The sequence below is a fragment of the Nilaparvata lugens genome, chromosome 4, assembly GCF_014356525.2.
Source record: "Nilaparvata lugens isolate BPH chromosome 4, ASM1435652v1, whole genome shotgun sequence".
In the NCBI taxonomy this organism is placed as follows: Eukaryota; Metazoa; Arthropoda; class Insecta; order Hemiptera; family Delphacidae; genus Nilaparvata; species Nilaparvata lugens.
In genome coordinates, this window is record NC_052507.1 from 27,340,544 (window position 1) to 27,361,477 (window position 20,934).

Sequence of the window (20,934 nt, forward strand, 5' to 3'; positions counted from 1 at the left end):
AAATATCAAAAAGCATTATTCTACCTGGACCCTAGCCCTTTCTAGCATATTGCAATTCAAAAGCAAAAACCTAACCTAACCTTATGGAACATCATTAAATATAATCCAAAAAAACCTAACCACTAACCCCTAACCCCTTCACATTTAATAATTTTGATTTCAAAGCAAAATCCTAACCCCCTAACCTATCCTTTCACATTTGAAACATTAAAAACATAACTCTAACTGCACCCTAGCCCCTTCTAGCATATTGCAATTTCAAAGCAAAAACCTAACCTATCCTAATAACACATTATTAAATATAACCCAAATAAAACCCAACCTCTAACCCTTTCACATTCAATACTTTAGATTTATTTGTCATCTTTAGAACAAAACATAAACATGTGGTTCATTTCATGAACATGTTCACAAACATGTGATTCAAAGCAAAATCCTAACCCCCTAACCTATCCTTTTACCTTTTAAACAGAAAAACTCCTATAAAACTCCTTCTAATTCTGTGCTTTGAAACATCAAAAAACATAACTCCACCTAGACCCTAGCCCCTTCCAGCATATTGCAATTTTAAAGCAAAAACCTAACCTATCCTAATAAAACATTATTGAATATAACCTGAATAAAAACTAACCCCTAACTCTTTCACATTTGTTGTACGAGACAAGGATAGCAACACCATTGCAAATCGTACACTACCATTATAACGTGGACCTCACTATAGATACTCAAAGATTACTTTTGAATAACTATGTTATAACTGTGACTGTTGCTGGCCGTTACTCTGTTTCTGAGACAAAGAGAAGCTCCTCAATGTTTACGTTTTGCCTCACCCGTATGGCAAAATCGCGTCCACACGTACATTCAATGCTCGCCCGAGGCGCCTTTGAGCACGCCAAAATACCGACAGGGTTCCGGTTCGCCCACATGCCTCAGCGAACAGTGTCCACACGTGCGAATGCAAGCCCATACACGTATGCTCACCCGAGGCAAACGTACGTGTGTACACCGTTATAGTCTTCTCTCCTTCTTTGTTCAATTATCGATTGTAGCACATTTAATAAACGATAGTATCAAGCTATCGACAGTAGAACATTCGATACTGCATACTGGGTGCCCGTTGGCCCGTCCGTTGCTCCCCACGGACAAGTGTTTGTTGGAGTTTTCCTATCCAATTTGCATTTTTAAAAATGTTTGGGCTTCTTAGATCTTTTCAAAAAATTTCATCGTAAGTAATAATAAAATTTACATTATCTTTCCTATTTGAATGAATTATTATTGTTCTAAGGTATTCTATACACGTTTTGAGGTTATTTTGTGATAATAAAGTTTTTGTTTTAAATTTTCAAGTTTTATTTAAAATTTAGTTATTTTTTTATAATTCTGTAAGATTTAGTTATCCATGATATATATATTTTTGATTGAAGATTTGTTAGTTTTTTGAAGTGTAAATTGTTATTCTAATATTGTGATAGTAGCTTAACCTACAATTTGAACTGTAGCAAAAATTTGAGAAGGGACAGTTGTGCCTTCTCACATAAGTGTATTGTGAGAAGGGACAGTTGTGCCTTCTCACATAAGTGTATTGTGCAAGACTGAATAAATAAATTGTTTTTTTTTTATAAAGTGAATCTATTTTGGAATGGAAGTGACAAAAAATAGGACAGCGTTGCCAATCTTCTGTCACCTTGCCACTACCTTCTATATTGAGGATAGCTGATACAGATTTATCTTATGTAATATTATTGTAACTGTTCATTTTCAAGAAAATATATTTTTCAATGATCAAATATTATAATTGCTTTTGAACAATTAATTACAACATAGCAGTCAGGTATTTATATAAATAAAAGCTATTAGCTTCTACTCACATTAGTGTAGCGCTTTCGGACACTAGGCCCTTCATCAACACTGGCTGTCATTTCCGTTGTTGAATACATATGCTATTAATCACAAAAAATATGAAAAATCAACACAGCTCCAATATAATTATACAGAAAACCAACCACATCAGACACCCTTATCAACCAGACCTCCAATCACCCCACTTAACACAAACATGCTGCTTTCAAAACAATGATCCATAAACTAAACACCATCCCCTTATCAACAGAAGATTACAGTAAAGAGCTCAAGACAACATTCTTGGCCCAAACTAATGGCTATGATCCACTACTCATAGACAGAATCCAACAGAAAATGAAAAGAAAAAGTCAAAATCCCAGCACTGAACATAACTTTTTGAAGTGAAATCTAACCTCCGTTTTTGAGACTTTTATTTGTAAAAATTTGGGAGAAGACAGTTTTGGGCTATGCCTGTTGTCTTCTTCCAATCATATTTTAATTATGATTTGTGATTGCGAATAAAATAAATAACAAATTCATAACACTGACATACATAAACTCAAAGTCCAACAGATTAGCAAAGAATTTCAAAAAGGCAGGATTCAATATAGCATTCCAAACAAAAAACAAGATCAAAAACCTACTAACCACAAGAGAACAGAAACAAAACTTATACGAAAACCCAGGGGTATACAAACTCAACTATTCAAATTGCCAAAAATACTACCTGGGGCAGAGCGGTCGTTCATTTGAAAAAAGATTCAAAGAACACATCAACAACCCCGAATCATCATTTGCTACCCACTTAATAGGAAACAATCACACCTACACAGACATAGCTACAAATTAAAAAAAATTACACATCAGAAACAAAGGGCCTGAACTAAACACCTTGGAACAATTTGAAATATATAAACATACTAAAAGAGACCCCCACAACATCCTTAATGAGCAAACAAACTTCAAATCACACAGCCTCTTCAACCTCCTACTTCAATAACACACGAATTCAAACATTCCCGCCACCCCCGCCGTCAACCGTTCAAAAAATCCCGCCACTCCCACAACCCACGCCGCTTACTAACCATTTGTATTCAACAACGGAAGTGACAGCCAGTGTTGATGAAGGTCCTAGTGTCCGAAAGCGCTACACTAATGTGAGTAGAAGCTAATAGCTTTTATTTATATAAATACCTGACTGCTATGTCGTAATTAATTGTTCAAAAGTGATTATTTAACAAGCAGTTCGTAATGGAATCAAACATTGAAGAGTAAATATCATATGTTTATAATTTATATCAAATATTGTGTCAATTGATTTTACGTTATATTTCTACAATTTGAAAAATCTGGCAACGATGTAGAGCTAGAAGGAGTTTGCGTTACCGGCTTCTACGAATGACAGACAACGATAGCAACACCAAACTGACATTATAACATTTGGCGTCCCTATGGCACAGATCATACTGGTTTCTATAATCTGTTTCCATGATTCTCACCAATCCTATATAACTGTAACCTATTCCTACTTTTGAGCTTTAGATGCAATAGCCTATTTATGGGGGACAAACCTGGACCACTTTCCTTGGAAGGCATCCTATATCATACCCCCCTCATAATAACTAATGTTTGCCCCCCCCGCCGTTTGTTGAAATGACGCCCCTGTTTGATAGCAAATTTCTATCTATCAAAAACTTCATCAGAATAAATTAAAAAATTAGGGGGCAGTTTAGTATAACAGTAGCCTTCTTTGATAAAGTTTACAACGAACTTCATTAAAACTTTACAAAACAATTACTCATTACTTACTACGGATTAGCAGGTAATCCGTGCTTTGCACCGGTGAAAGTTTGTTGTTGTAAAATGCAATCTCCTTATGTCCAGGAAACAAAAAATAAAATAATTATTATTTTGTTCAAAATTAAGTTGATAATCAGTTCAGTACGGTAGTGCAGACGTGATGATGCGTCATTTCCTATTCCGTTCATGTACAAGCCGATTCTTCCATTTATAATATTATAGATTAAGTAATCTATTTATTTATTTATTCAACAATGACAAAATACATAATCATAACATTATTGGAAATAAAAAACAGGCTTATAGCCTTTATTATTCGGGGAAAGAAACCAAATTTTTCTAAATTTGTAAGCTTTTCATTGAGCTTGGGTACACCTGAATTGATAAGTAATTATAATGTTAAATTTTATAATTACTGTAATTTCCTCGAACATTTGAAATTATATTTACATAAAAAAATAACAGAAACAGTAGAGGCAATGTTGCAAATCATAAATCGACAGTAAGGCCCGGTTGCACATAAGCCTGTAAAAAATTTATCTTTTCAAAATTGCCTTCTATGATTGGTTCTCATCTCAATTTTAATCATGATTAAAATTTAACAGTTTTTTGTGCAACTGGGCCTGATTTTATTTACCGGGGAGTCCGCTCTCTCAAGTTGTCAAACTATCAAGTAATATCTGAGAAAATTACTATGAATAACTTCCACCAATTTTTTTCAGGAGTTTTTCTCAAGTACGCAATATTGTGACTACAAGCCGTGGTTCTCCAATGCGTAGCATCCTGGCAAGCAACAACTCCAGCATGTTATCAGCACTGCCAGGTGGCATCAGTGATCCCTGGTCTCTGGGGTCTGTTCGAACCTCAATAGTCAATACGTTTCCATATCCCAGAGAAACAAAACGAGTCAGGGTACATGGATTCAAAAAACGTATGGCGACGCCGGGAGGCAGGAAAGTACTTATGAGGAGAATATTGAAAGGCAGATTCATATTGTCTCATTGAAACGCAGCTACTCAATTTTTGTATGATATTTCAATTATTTTTGTTCAATAAGCTTCAGAGTTTTGAAAAGAATAATGAATGGCCTTTGTTAGTTTAGACTCGAACATGATTTTTCAATATTATGTTAATTAGTTTAATAATAAATCATTATATCCTCGATCTGCATTCTTTTCTTATCCAATATTACATATATTTTCAAATTCGTATTTAAATTCCTCAATTTTACTCTGAATTAAAAACCATTAAATTAATCGAAATTATTATTTTTTCTAATGAGAGTGACGCTCACATTATTTATATTCTCTTGTGTGGGAAGTACGAGGGCAATCTGGAAAATACTGCTAAATACTATGTGAATGAATGGATGAATGGAGACAAGTGCAGACTGTATTATATTTTTAGTGAAACTCACTTGAAGTTTCGGCCATTTTAAACGCATAGTATTTATGCTACAGTAATTTGAGTAAGTCGATTCACACATGTACTTTCATCTTCATGGCTTGGTCGAAGATCACCTTCGTATGATGTTGTGAGTTGGATGAACCTTCAGATTCAGGTGAGTTTCGAACCAACGGGAAGCAATTTTTAAAATATGTTTTTTAACGGAGTCAACACTTGAAGCCAAGACACACGAAGCGTTTTTTAAGACGAGTCTGCACGACAGGACAGGAAGCTCTTAGATTGGCTGATTGGTTGGCGTATCTGAGACTTGATAGGCATTCTCATAACACGAGAAATTGCAATAGAATAGACTTAACATATCATCGTCTATCTAAAACAGCCAACAGCTACTACGATACTATTGGGATAAAAATATAAATAAACCACCCATAGATCTTAAACTGGAGACTGAAAATCATTTTAAAAGTAAATTATTGAATTGGCTAATTTAATCATTTATATAGTATAGATGAATTCCTTGAGAATGCAAATTTCGTTTAGTCATCCAATTTATGTAGAGCCTGTAGATTGTTATCTTGTCTGTATTCATACACTTGATGATTTATTTATTTTACATATTATTGGCATAACATTTTTAATGTTAATTGACGTGAAATGTCACTTTCGACTCTGATATGTGTGATATAATTATATTGTTAGGATGTTATATTATTAGCTGTATAAACATGACGTTGGCTATGTTCAAAATTAACTCAATGTCAATAAAATTCTATTTAGTAATCAAGAATCAGCCAGTCTGTGTCTCGGCCCTTAAAGTGGTCACACGCCACTTTTCCAAGATAGCAGCAGCGCGACCGCTTTTTGAAACCTAGCCAATTAAAACGATATTAATTATTATCTGTCTTTCACAGGTTCACAGCACAATCAATCTCTGTCTCTCTCTAATGCCTGGTTTCTAACCAAGGGAGTGATAAAAGGGCTTTTAGTTCAATAGTAAATGGTCATTATATTTGTTGTATTATAAATATCTTCAAGGGCCATATTTATAAAATATTCTAGGAATTATCTTATCCAAGCACGCTTTGGTAAACAAATCAGAACGATTCTAGTAACTCGATCAATGATTCTGACTAGATCCTGGTACTGGTTGCTAAGCAAGTAAAGCATGCTATGCCAAAACCCAGATACAAAAATCATTCATAAATATGGAAGTACCCCAGTCACTAAAGAATAATATAAAATATTATTATTTGATTCGTTTAAATTCATTTTATTAACATAAATAAATGTGTTATACAATGTTAATTTGTAACTTTCAGCATTGGTCAAACGGGAAACGTTGAATTTATTTATAATGAATGCAGACGAACCACTATCGCATGTGGGATGTGGGACCGACACACCACAGAACAATACGACTAACGCAGAGAGTCTTTCACACTACATTTGAGAAAACGCTCATTAGTGCAATTTTGGTATAGAAGCTACGGGAAGCGTGGTGATCAAACCAGTGGTACCACAATCACAAGGAAAGTAATCGCTACCACAGCGCGCAAGCCATGTGAAAGTATCACTGCCATGCTTGCCAATGCATTCCATATGCGCTGCGTTTGTGGTACCACAGAAGGAAAATAGTAGCTCCCACATGCGATAGTGGTTCGTCTGCAACCGGCCTTGGGCTGGCTACACACACATCGATTTTTGTTCGTACGATATTTTGCCTTCCTTATAAATTCTATTAGATTAAACAGATCATAACAAACAGACGATGTTTGTCAAGTTTCGTTTAATCTGATAGAATTTGTAAGGAACAAAATATCGTACGAACAAAAATCGATGTTTGTGTGCAGGGCTTAATAGCTGAGAATAAGTCAATTAAATATAATAGGTAGGTAGTACATAAACATGGTAACCTTCTTTCATAAAGAATATTAAAGAGCTTATCTATATATTATACTAGCAGGTAACCCGTGCTTCGCAAGGGTATATTTTGAAACTTTACATACTGAAAACGTGACGTAATGAAATATTTGAAAATTGAAAATAGGCCTTTAACCATCCTCGGTTAATAAAGAATCTTTATGCAAAATTTCAAGTCAATCAGTCCAGTAGATTATACGTGATGATGCGTCAACCATAATTTTCCTACCCCGTACGTGTATAAGCCATTTCTTTACATTATTACAGTAGGCTATAGATGATGGATAGATGGATGATTTATCGGTATCTTTGAATTAGAATAACTTTTGAACGGTTTGAGAAATCGAAGTGCGGTTTTCACCATTCATTTTCTCTTGAAATTCTGTATCGAAATCATGTATTATATTACTACCTTCCAATTTAAAAAAATGAAGTTGAAATCAAAATGGCGGCTCCAAGATGATGAGCCAAAATTTTGATGCGACAGAAAATCAGTTATTTTTATTCGAATAGGTTCCCCAATCATACCTATCATCTTATCTCCCTTTTAAAAGAAATGTTCAGCTGTTTCTATACAACAACTGGAAGCATGACAAATTGAAAACTTGACGTAATGAAATCTTGAAGAATTGAAAATAAGCCTATAACCATCCTCAGTTAATTAAAAATCTATATTGAAAATTTCAAATTAATCAGTTGAGTAGTTCAGGCATGATGTTGCGTCAAACATAATTTTATTAATCCTTATGTATAAGCTAGTTCTTTCCTTTATTATAGTATTGATAACAGAAGAAGACATAATACTTGAAAACCTTACAGTAACATATTGATTTTTTCAATACATTTCTAGTATCGATTACAATATTGACTCCTCCTCAATTTGAATCAGGCAGCCTTTTGTTTCCCCAATTCCAAACAAAATACCTACAATATTCGTTTCACTCCAAATTTGTGTCTGATAGTACATTATAATACTGAAGAATATAAATTATTACTAATTTTGTGATCTATTCATGTTTTTCTTATGAACTTCAATGATGCAACATGAATCTATGTTAATTTTTACTGGTGGCAAAATTTTACATTAAATAATTATCTGATGAAATCCAAGTTCAACTGCAATGAATACAAATTCCTTCAAAAAGTAATTTATAATAATACGTTTCGAAGAAAAAAATTAAGAACAAAAAAGTTGGAATCATCGGGATTCGAACCGGGAAACTCTCGCTCCGAAATAAGCGAGTGCTCTAACATTACGCTACGGACACCACTGGGTATTGAATGTCTTGTAACAACATGTTTCTTATAAAAACAAATTTTAGGCCTACAACAATGTTTGCCGTTTGGAACTTCATGTAGCATGAATGAAATTTGAACAAAAATTCTGAAAAATCTAGAAGGAAAATTGAAATTTGGGCTTCGAGGTGCACGTGATTGATATTTTTAGAATCTTTGTGCAAAATTTGGAGATCTAAATCATTCCCGTTTTTCCGGTATGCAATCCACAAGTTGACATGTTTTGATGCGAACAAACACAACCCTACTCTCTCTTATTATATAGATAACAATAAAAGATAAAAGCGAAATGGCACTCACTCATTCATATAATCAACAGAACTAAAAATCTACTGGACCAAATACGTTCAAATTTGGCAGGTTGGCCATCTATAGGCGCACTAAGAACGGGTTAGAAGAAATTTCCGAACATACGCCCAAAATCTGCATTTTTTAGCTTTTTGAAGAACTAATTAGAAAACTTGGTGCACAGGCTCAGCTGAGGTATAAAAATGTTGTATTGGAAGTTAAGTTCCGCCCAAGATCTGCGGTTTTTGAGCGTTTTCTATGACTTCTCAACTAATTGACAGATTATGTTTAGATCCGGTATAGAAGTTCAGCTAGGGTATAGAAATTTTGACTTGAGAGGATTTCATAATTACACCAAAGACACGCCCAATATAGGCGCTTTTACAGCTTTTTCTAAGCGTTCTACTTGATAGGGTTAGTTATGGATGTTTGCTAAGTTCTCCATATCATTCCTGTTTCACATTTCAAAGAACTAGTAACCTACTCTATAATCATAGAATATAATGCAAAAATGCCATTCTGCTGCTGGTAAGTCGTCGATTGGGATTGAAAAAAAATATAAAATATTGTGAGTAATAATTTTTGTATTCATAACATTGATTCGTACTTTTCAGTTGCTGACACTACAATAATTGATACACGGACAAAACAAGTGAAGCTTCTACTTCGAAAATAAATATAAATAAACCTGTGATCCTTTCTATTTTGAAAAATAATGTATCAAATAAAGCAAAGTAACCTAATTCACATATTTTTTGCAAATTAAAATTATATTATAAATACAAAAAAGTATTATATTTTTTGCACGTGAACCCCAGTTGATATAATTTATCACCACTTTCCACCTTTCTTCTTCTTCTTCTGTTGCACTTTTCTTTGTTGTTGACGAGGCCCCTCAGGAGCGGGACTCATCTGAGGGTTTGGAGATGTTTTTTGTGTGCTGGCCATTTTTGTGATGTCACTGGAACAAGGAAAAATACAAATTATGAAAAATCAACATTTTTATTTGAACGATCAAATCCAAGTTCCAATTTTGACTCATTTAATTTAATATATTTTAAACTGAAGATCGATTTGAGCATAAGTTTTGGACACATATAGGCCTTTACTTGGAGCTATTCTACAAATCGAGTTCGTTCTAGCCACCTTAATTGACTCACTCTCTTGTTATTTTAGACTAGTAGGTAACCCAGGCAAAGAGTTTGATTAAATATTTGTCAAACTGAAAACTTGACCTACTGAAATCTTGACGAAACAGGCTTATAACGATGATCCTCGGTAAATTAAAAATCTTTATGCAAATTTCAAGATTAATCAATCCAGTAGTTCAGACGTGATGATGTGTCAGTCATGTATTTCCCATCCCATATGTGATAGCCAATTTTTCCATTATTATGTAATAAATAACTGAAGAAGACATAATACTTGAAAACTTAACAGTATCATATTGATTTTATTCCATACATCAATTTTAGTATCGATTAGATCCTCCACAATTTTAATCAAGCAGCCTTTTGTTTCCCCAATTCCCAAAAAAATACCTACAATATTCGTTTCACTCAGAATTTGTCTGATAGTACAACATAACTGAAAAATATAAATTATTACTAATTTTATTGTTATCTGTTCATGTTTTTCTTATGAATTCCAATGATACAGCGTGAAACCCATGTCCATTTCATTTGTACTGGTTGCAAAATTTTACATTAAATAATTATTTGATGAAATCCAATTTCAATCATAATTAAAACAATTTCCTTAAAAAAATAATTTATAATAATACGTTTTGAGGGAAAAAATCAAGAACAAAAAAAAGGAAGAATCGAGGACTCGAACCGAGAAACCTTCACTCCGAAGTCGAGTACTCTACCGCTAGACCACGACACCGCTGAAATAATGTCTTGTAACAATGTTATAACCTCCTCATAAAAAAAACACATTTTATAACAATGGAACAATGTAAGCCGTATGAACTTGATGTCCAGTGAATGAATTTTAAACTAAAATTCTGAAAAATCTAGAAGGAAAATTGAAATTTGGGCTTCGAGGTGCAAGAGATTGATATTTTTAGAATCTATGTGCAAATTTGAGATCTAAATCATTCCCGTTTTTCCGGTAGCAATCCACAAATTGACATGTTTTGATGCGAACAAACACAACCCTACTCTCTCTTATTATATAGATTAAACAGGATTGATGAAAATTATGGAAACAGTTTAATATTACTCTTCCAAAGATGATTATTTTTGAGAGTAAGTTTTATTGGGTATCCTATTCGAATTGAAAAAACGACTTTTCTATCGCTTCAAAATTTTGGTCTGCCATCTTGTATCCGCCATCTTTAATACAATTTCTTTTTTTAATGGGAAGGTGGTCATGATTTCTATACAGAATTTCAAAAGGAAATGAATGGCAAAAACCGCACGTCAATATCTCAAACCGTTTCAGAGAACGTTGTTAAATGAACGAAATGAATGTAAATTGTAATAAATAATAATGTAGACTCACAACTGATCAGCAGCACCGGTAGCAGCACCTTGGGTTCCCTTGCCGATGTCTTTGTTGCGACGATCCTTCTTCTTCCTGAAAGTGGATCTCTCATGTCTTGGCAGCCATCTTTCAGGGTCAGGGTCGCAGTTGGGGTCACAGTTCTTTGGCAGCTTACCTGGCCTCTTCCGCTTCTTCTTATTTGTTTGTAGAAGCTCATTACCTGGGGTTCTGTAACCAAATTAATTCAAACATAATCAAGAAATAAGTGGGCTATCACAATTGATTTGAATCTTTCTCGAGGATTTAGCCTCAATAGTCTCCGTACCATATATATCAAGTATGGAATTTGGAAATAACATCTATAAGATAATCATTCAACACTGCAGGTGTCTTAATTGCAACTAGAAATATAGGATTAAATATTAGGGTACATAGAGAAATATTTCTATAATTGCAAACGGTTTTCCTTGACGAAATGAAACATTCCTAAATAATTCAAAATAGCTGAAACTTTACACTACTAATTTCCTCTTTATTTCAATTTGTGATCAATTTTCTAGTTTTCGAAATTTAATTGAAAAAGATAGCAAAATGAATTAAGTCCCTAAGGGCCGGTTTCCGAGCTCTGGATTTAGCTAAATTCTAGACTTTGAGCAGCTAGAGTCAGAATTGGCTGTACGAAACGGGGCGTAGTCGTAGTCCACGTTTAAATTAAATTTCGAAAAACTAGGAAATTGAACACAATAAAATAAAGAGAAAAAAGTGTAAAGTTTCAGCTATTTTGGAATGTTTCATTTCGTCAAGGAAAAACTTTTCCAATTATAGAAATGAGAAAATAAAGATTATCATAAAAACTATGACTACGCCCCGTTTTGGAAAACCTATTTTCTGACTCCAGCTGTTTAAAGTCTAGAACTTTACTTCCGAGCTCAGAAACCGACCCTAAATTAATGTTATATTTTTCTATTTTATTATCATCCTATACTATTAAACGAGCAACTTCTGTTTATATGTTTAGATGTTCATATGTTTGTATTTCACCGGATCTCGAAAACGGCTCTAACGATTCTCACGAATTCAGAACATAGTAGGTTTATAATATAAAGATTCGATTCCAGTAGGTCTCATCCCTGGGAAAACTTGCTGAAGGACATCAAAAGGTTAATTATTATTCATCTTTGGAAAAACAGCTGATAATAATTATTTCGTCGTCTGTTGGTGATGGAAGTGAGTGGGCGAGTTCATGTATGTGGGAATGTGTCAAAATTATGACTCAGCTGTTGAACTTTTGTAATCATTCAATCAGGTACTTAGTGCCGGTTGCAAAAAAGCCGGGTTATTTTCAATCCTGATTAATTCCAGTAGATCCATCTTTTTGAAATGGTCTTCTCTGATTTGGTTCACGTGAAGTTAATCAGGATTAAAATTTAACCGGCTTTTGTGCAACTGGGCCTTTGTGAGGGAAATTTTTGCATTCCTCTGGGAATTAATCTCAATTTACTGTGATTAGATAGAACATTTCTGTATGAATGTTATTTTAATTTCTTCTTTCGTAAAAAATGTTCATGCTTTTGTACTCCAGAGCGAAGCTCGGTCCCCGATATTTATTTCTATTAAAACTAGTCACTAGGACTAACCATTAATTTTGTACTCTTATTTCTTATCCTAAAATATTAATTTTTATTGCTAAAGTCTTCCAGTGAAGCCTACAGTTCTAATCTATAATTTATATACTTTAAATTCTTTCGCTACACTTTTATTTAATTTATACTTTTTTCACTTCACTAGCACTATACTAACTCGAAGGGCTTTGTTCTGTTCAACCTCCTTGTGAGTTCAGTGCTGTCTAGTAGTTGGATGACTTCGGTGTTGTCGTGTTGAGAAACCGGTTTCCTTGACGAAATGAAACATTCCTAAATAATTCAAAATAGCTGAAACTTTACACTATTAATTTTCTCTTTATTTTATTTTGTGTTCAATTTTCTAGTTTTTGAAATTTAATTTAAACGTGAACTACGACTACGCCCCCTTTCGGAAAACCAATTTTCTGACTTCAGCTGTTCAAAGTCTAAAAGTCTTGCATTCCAAGTTATGAAGTCAGACACAACTACTGTTCATTTCCATTCTTTCATTTCAATATTCTTCTTTACTTTGTTATGTGCGATAAGTTGGAATTAATAAACACACTTCAACAATACGATCTTCTTCATTTACAAACATAACAAAATCCCGAGCTCGGAAACCGGCCCTAACTGTTGCTAAACCATCCATTTATTTTTCAGCTCCTAGGCTACAATAAACGCAATAATAGATAAAAGAAATGGAAGATATCATCATTATTTTTCAAGGACTGCTTCCCTGTATTGAGCTCAAGAAATTGATAGCGAAAAATATCAAACACAGTTGTAAAAAATCAATGTTTCAATTTTATTGGATTCAGAGATTTGTGGGAAGCTATCAAGTAAATTAAAAATAATGAGCTTTGAATGTGATATATTCATACCAGTTGTACAATGACATTATAGAATAATCAATATTAATATATTGCAATGGAAACTTAGTGTGATTGTCAATAAGGCGAGTTGTTGTTTGTTTTTTTGAGCAGGCACGACACGAAATGACAAGACGGGTTTTGTTTTTGCCGTTATAAATGTGAGTATCTATTGAGGCGATGCCATGATCTTCTAGGCTTGTTGCCGCCTAATAATAGCTATAAACTTATAGCATACAGGTTATGACATAGACTTATACACTTGAAGCATATTATTAATGGATATTCTTTATGCACTGTTATTTAGCACTTAATGAATAAATTATTCTTTTGCATAATGTTATTGACTTACATTAGATATTTCAGTACAGTACTTGCAGTAATAATGTCGTATTCCTTATTCACAATTATTGACAGTAACACAAATTGCTTGAAATAGGTCGTAGTATTTCGATATTCACAATAATTCAGAAACCTTACAGTACTTGTTACGTTATATTCCATTTTATATTCTATATACAGTATATATATTCTATTATTATCCACAACACACAGTTAAACATACGCCGTATTCCGTTATTTACAATTACTGACAAGAACAACTGAACATGATGAAGAAAGATATATGAGCTGCATAAAAATGCACATTAAAGCAGGAAACGTCCATTGATTTTCATTTGAAGCACTCAATTTCAAAATTCCCATCTAACTCAACCCAACTTTGTTTGAAGATCATACTCTGTGAATAACGCCTTAGAACATCATATTTGATAGCAGCAAAAATCATGCCATTGTTCGGATTGAGGTTTGTATCCCACTTGTAAATTTCATGGCATTCACTTTTCAGTTCAAAACGAGGTAAATTTTCATTTTCTGAGTCTGAAAACGCTCTTCTCTGAATTCTATCACCTTCAATAATCAAATGTGAGTTGAACTTGATCAGGAAACTGAAATCTACCGAGGAAAAATTCGGCAGAAGATTGAAACAGAAGTTTTCTTTAAAATAAAAAACATTAATGCGCCATTTTCTATCAAGAAAATTGAATGTTAAATCAGAGCATTCTACACTGCGTTCTTTCAAATGGATATCGAATGAATGATTGAATTTAAATGTGAGATGGTTTACAGGCAAAAAATTACGTTGTTTTTTAGTGGAATCCAATACTTTATTAGTAAAAATATTGATTGAGATATACATAGCTTCTTCATTGCTAAGAAGGGGGCAACTTTTGACACAATGAGAGAACTCTGTCAAATTCATTGAAGTGAACCTAATCTGTTTGAAAATAGGTTTTAGTGAGTTCGCAATTCCTTTAATATCGGATTTTCTCCTTCCAGCTTCAGCTTTAGCCCACCTTTCAAAATGCTTGAAAACTGAAACCTCAGAATCTAATTTGAGAGTAGTAAAACCCAAAATCAATTTAATTGTTTCAACTTCAATTGACAGAAAATATTCACTATGAACAACAGCATCAGTTTCATTTTGAATGATGTTGAAGCAGATTTCATTGAAATCGGGAATGTTGCGATTTTTACAAAACTCGTAGCATTCTAACACGTCACAAGGCTGGATATTTTTCTCTACATACTTGATACACTCATCGCACAGTTGGTTGATGAGATATTTATGAGCAGCCATAAATGTTAACAGAGCCTCAGTTACAGATTTAAAATCAGTAGTTCCTGTGTATATAAAGTGTTTCATTCCTAGAAATCCATCGGGTTCCAAGTCGACTATGTTCACAACTGAGTCCTCCTTTAAATCACTGAAAAACATTGCGTCGAAAACTTCACTAGCCAAGGAGAATATCAGCTTATGTCCTCTGATTGACATTTTTGTAGGCCCCACTATAAAATCACAATCACTTTTATCGTCGCTTTCCAATAAATGTTTAAACCTTTTCAATATCACATTTTCGAAAGCAGGGTTGCTGGATTTATCACAAGCAGAAGAATTATTTTCCACCTTCATTTTTTAAATACACTGGCTTTTTAAATTGACGAATATGCTAATTCACCAAAACGTGAAAGAAATAAAGCGCGTGGGGCAAAGCTAAACACGAATCAGCTGAAGACAATATCGAATAAACTGATAACTGAATAACGAATTAGGAAACTTTAGTCGGTAGCATTGTTAACAGGTAATATTGAAAACCAAACCAGTTATCAACCGATAACTACACAGGATTAAGATAGATTCGATTTAATCTAATAGATAAGATAGGATTGGATTTGAAGCAAAAATACCGTCAACTTTTATCATCAACCAAGGGTAGCCTACATCCTTTTTATGTTGGAGATTACAGTAGCGATTTATTCAAAATGAAGCAGCGAATAATATTGAATAAAGAATGAAAGACAATAAAACTATTTTTAACTTTTGAGAAATATTTTTAAAAATCTTGAATGAAATGACATTCGAATTTATTGACATGAAAAGCACAAAAACTCACGAATCCAAAATCAGTTTGAATTGAGATAAAGGTGGGATATTGTTCAATTGGTTGAGATCTAATAAAAATGAATTACCTTTCTTATGAAAATACGATATTGTTCCGAATGATAAAAAGTTAATTAAAAACACTTCTAATTAAAATTTAGGTTATGACGTAACATAAATCAACTATGTTTACTGATATTTATGAAAATTGTTTGAATCTTAGTAAAGTGGAAATGAGACAGTAAATGTTGGAAATGTGAGATTTACCCAGGAGATGCCTCGACCTTGGTGGCGGTCTTCTTGATGACCTTGGTGCCCATCATCCAATTGGCTGCTTCCAATGTGTCAACATCCGCGTCTCCTGTCATATCAGCTGAAGATACCAGTCTCTTACTAACGGATTTAGCTTTTTCAGGATCAAACTGCAATGCCAAATGAAGCATTGTATTATTCATTTATACATTTCATCATATACAAATGATTAGAAAAGGATCAACAGGCTTATCATTCCAATAGTTCCAAAAAGTAGGGTATGCTTCTTTACTTCATCTATTTCAGTCTAATGTTTACACAAACTGCGAATTTAGGGTTACCGTAACAAAAATATTGTAATGTTGCACTCAATTATAACTGCAAAACGTGATTAGTATTACTTGATATGTGAGTTTTTCTCTTGTTTCTTCTATTGCATATATAAGTTCGAAACATGTTGTAGGCCTATAATAACAAATGTCAAAAGGGTACTCTGATTTTTAATTTTTATTCACTAACTTTATTCACTTTTATTATGTCGTATAACCTTGTTGAGTCCATCGAAGACCAATTAAAATACTGAATAAAAGACCATTCACCTACCACAGATTCATTAAAAATTGAGATGCCGGTTTCGGTTGTTACACCATTATCAATCTATGGTAAACTCTCTGGTTACTGTTAAGAAATTGATAATGTTGTAACAACCGAAACTGGTATATCGATTTTTAAGAAATCTTTGATTGCACAATATCTAGTATTTTTATTCTGTATGGATATCACCTTCACAACTACTCAGAAAGTCAGTAATTTAAATGTAAACACTACACTACTTATTTTTTTAAATCGATTAAGTAGTTTTTAATGAGATTTAACGTGTAATTTACCACTAGCCAAGGAGTATATTTCCGCAATGGAAAATATATTATTTTTTAATAACTTGGGCATTAATCTAGAATATTTGTAGTTAGAATATTTGTGTGCAGCAAGTTATTTCTTCTCAAGAGTTTTTTCTTCACAAGTGAAATTTTCCATCTTCGACCTTGCTTGCTACCTTACTTACTCTTTGACAGGACTTAGCATAGCATCTAATCACAATCCACATCTGAAATATAATTGATCTAATTACCAGATGAAGTTCAACCAAGTCTTACATTGATTGATTTCAGCCGATAATATACTTCTATATAATGCTAATATTTGTAAATAAACAGATCGAAGATCATAAAATTAAAAATCACTCGTTGTAAGACATATTAATAACTAGAATTAATTTCAAATAATTAATGGAGATTAATCAATAAATTAATAGCAAGAACGGAAAATGAAAGGAAACCAACTGATAAAGACTTCGGAAAGGATGGAAGATCGGCGAAGAGAAAAAATCAAGATAATATCATTATACTCACATATAATTGTATATCTCTTAGGGAGAACTGGAGAGTGGAACAGCTGGTGGAAGAGGTCAAAAATGTAGAATGGGATATAATAGGACTTGCGGAAGTAAGGAGAGACGGAGAACAATGTTTGAGCCTGGATGATGATAATATTGTTCTGTACGTGAATGGCAATGGTCCAACAGGAGGAACAGGTTTTCTAATAAACAATGCGACAAAAAAGAAAATCATAAGCTTCAAGCAACATACTCACAGAATATCGACAATAATTTGGAAACTCAAAGAAGGAATGGGTAGAATTAAAATAATACAAGTCTATGCACCAACATCAAATTCAACTGATGAGGAAATTGAAGAACTATATGAAGAACTGAATGATGCCTTAGGAAAGGATATATGTAGGTACAATATAATAATGGGAGATATGAATGCAAAAATTGGCAAGAACAACGGTGAAAAATGTGTTGGAAACTACGGATTTGGTGAAAGAAATGAAAGAGGAGATAGGCTTGTTGAATTTGTTGAAGGGAAAAATATGTATTTGATGAACTTCCAGAAAAATGAAACAAGAAAATGGACTTGGATGAGTCCGGATGGAGAAACAAAAAATGAGATTGACTTCTTCATAACAGACAAAAAACTCATTGTACAAGATGTGGACGTAGAGAATGATGTTAACATAGGAAGTGACCATAGACCAATTAAGATGATTATAAAAATAGAAGAGAGAAGAAGATTCAACAAAAAAGTCCGCACGAGACTGAGTTCAGAAGCACTAAAAATGAAATCATTTGAAGAGAAATTGGAAGAAAACCTAGCTCATGGAATGAATACTGAATGCTCCGATATGGAAGACATATCAAGTAAACTATCTGCTATTATTAAAAGTACAAGTGATACCTTGAACGACAGAGAAGGAAACAGAAGACGTTCAACTCCAAGAGTGAATTTTGGCAAAAAGGAAAAGACTGAAAACGTCTGATAGGAATAGAATTGAATTCACTGAAATTTCTAAATTAATAAGGCGAAAATGGAAAGAATGGACAGCGCTCAAGAAAACTGAAGAATTAGAAGACACAATTAAATCAAGAGGAAGTATTAAACAAACATTGAGAAGACAACAGCTAGGCACCAATATAATGATCTCGATGAAAAATGAGACTGGCGAGGAAGAGAGAGAAGTGAAAGGTATTCTCAGGACAATCTGTAACTTCTATGAAAAATTATATAGTATACAGGGGCCTGAAACAGACACATCAGCAGAGTGCAGTGGAAGGAGAGAGGAACAGCTGGATGCAGGTCAAGTAGAAAATAGCCTTCCAATCCTGGAAAGTGAAGTGGAGAGATTAATAAGCAAATTAAAAGAAGGAAAAGCGGGAGGACCGGACAGAGTTACAAATGAAGAAATAAAAGCGGGAGGAAGAGCTGTAACCAGTATACTAGTCAAGTTGTTTAATATATGTCTAAAAAATAGAAAAGTTCCTGATTTATGGTTGAAGGCTAACCTAATACTACTGTATAAAAAGGGAGACAGAAAAGAAGTAAAGAACTATCGCCCAATAAGTACAATCCTCCTCTGTACAATTTACAAAGTCTTCATTGCAATAATAACATACAGAATAGGAAGAAATTTAGATGCCGCAACACAGAACGATCAGACCGGATTCAAGAAAAATTTCTCTACACTAGACAATATCTTAGTACTGCTGGAATTGATACGAAAGGCGAGGGAATACAATTTCCAAATGGTCCTACTATTCATCGACTTTGAAAAAGCATTCGATAGTGTAACAACCAACGCTATTATGAATACGTTAGCTGGACTTGGTGTTGAAGATGAATATTTACAAATTTTTAAATATATATATATGAGAATATGAAATTAGAATGTTCAGTAAGAGGAGAGATTAAAGAGATACGTGTGAAAAGAGGATTAAGACAAGGTGATGTTCCATCTGCAAAAATATTTAATGCCGTTTTAGAAACAACCTTCAAAAATTTAGACTGGCAAGATAGAGGCATAGATATCAATGGGGAGAGGTTGAACTGCTTGAAATTTGCCGATGATATTGTTCTTATAGGAAGAAGTGCAAGTGAAGTTAAGGATATGTTAAATGAGATGATGGAAGAAACAAAACAAATAGGCCTTAAAGTAATTTTGAAAAATCAAAGGTTATGAGTTTCAATTGTCAAGCAGATGAAGTAATTGATTTGAACCAAGGAAGAATTATCGAAAATGTCAACATCTTCATATATTTAGGGCAAAGAATTGGAAAAGACGGTCAATGGGGAGAAATCACAAGAAGAATTGCGTTGGGATGGTCAATGTTTAAAAGATTTAATCACCTTTTCCGCTCCACGGTTATTATGGAAAATAAGCGAAAATTACTTCAGATGTGTATAATCCCAGTTATGTTGTATGGCTGTGAAACATGGACTCTCACAGGAAAAATTATCAGGAAAATGAGAACTAGTATGAGAGCAATGCTAAGGATCATGTTGGGAGTTACTAAAAGAGATAAAAAGACGAAAATATGGATATCCAAAGAGACAATGGTTGAGGACATAGGACGGTTGATAGTAGAAAGAAAATGGAACTGGGCAGGACATATAGCGATAACAAAAGACAACAGATGGACAAAGAAGATAATAGACTGGTATCCACGAACACTGAAGAGAAGCAGAGGACGACCAACCAACAGATGGGACGAGGAATTTAGGAGAGTCTGCGGTGGAGCAACATGGCAGAGGGTAGCAAAGGAGAGGACGGAATGGGAGAGGATGAAGAAGGTGTACGGCGGTGTTTGGCTATACAAAGACTAAATTTCAAAAGTGAGATTTACCCAGGAGATGCCTCGACCTTGGTGGCGGTCTTCTTGATGACCTTGGTGCCCATCATCCAATTGGCTGCTTCCAATGTGTCAACATCCGCGTCTCCTGTCATATCAGCTGAAGATACCAGTCTCTTACTAACGGATTTAGCTTTTTCAGGATCAAACTGCAATGCCAGCCAAATAAAGCATTGTATTATTCATTTATACATTTCATCATATACAAATGATTAGAAAAGGATCAACAGGCTTATGATTCCAATAGTTCCAAAAAGTAGGGTATGCTTCTTTACTTCATCTATTTCAGTCTAATGTTTACACAAACTGCGAATTTAGGGTTAACAAAAATATTGTAATGTTGCACTCAATTATAACTGCGAAACGTGATTAGTATTACTTGATAAGTGAGTTTTTCTCTTGTTTCTTCTATTGCATAGGCCTATATAAGTTCGAAACATGTTGTAGGCCTATAATAACAAT

At 33.7% G+C, this 20,934-nt stretch overlaps 3 protein-coding genes across 4 annotated transcripts in view; 1 reads left to right on the forward strand and 2 right to left on the reverse strand.

Annotated features, from left to right (window-relative positions):
* Positions 1-1,008: 1,008 nt before the first annotated feature.
* On the forward strand, positions 1,009-4,806 carry LOC111051887 (39S ribosomal protein L34, mitochondrial). The gene is made up of 2 exons (XM_022338468.2): positions 1,009-1,225; positions 4,365-4,806. The coding sequence occupies exons 1-2, from the start codon at positions 1,188-1,190 to the stop codon at positions 4,645-4,647; spliced, it is 321 nt and encodes a 106-aa protein (XP_022194160.2). The 5' UTR covers positions 1,009-1,187; the 3' UTR covers positions 4,648-4,806.
* Positions 4,807-9,119: 4,313 nt separating this feature from the next.
* LOC111051962 (signal recognition particle subunit SRP72) overlaps positions 9,120-20,934 on the reverse strand; it is a 33,677-nt gene continuing 21,862 nt past the window's right edge. For both annotated transcript variants that reach the window (XM_039427241.1, XM_039427240.1), the window contains exons 10-12: positions 20,467-20,621; positions 11,062-11,271; positions 9,120-9,514 (exon numbers count right to left, since the gene is read on the reverse strand). In XM_039427241.1, coding sequence (XP_039283175.1) covers positions 9,385-9,514; positions 11,062-11,271; positions 20,467-20,621 — 495 coding nt within the window. In that variant the 3' untranslated portion in view covers positions 9,120-9,384. The remainder of the gene's footprint in view (positions 9,515-11,061; positions 11,272-20,466; positions 20,622-20,934) is intronic.
* Positions 14,071-15,922, reverse strand: LOC111051889 (BTB/POZ domain-containing protein 3-like). Its single transcript, XM_022338470.2, has one exon. It carries the CDS (start codon positions 15,504-15,506, stop codon positions 14,208-14,210), a length of 1,299 nt encoding a protein of 432 aa, XP_022194162.2. The 5' UTR covers positions 15,507-15,922; the 3' UTR covers positions 14,071-14,207.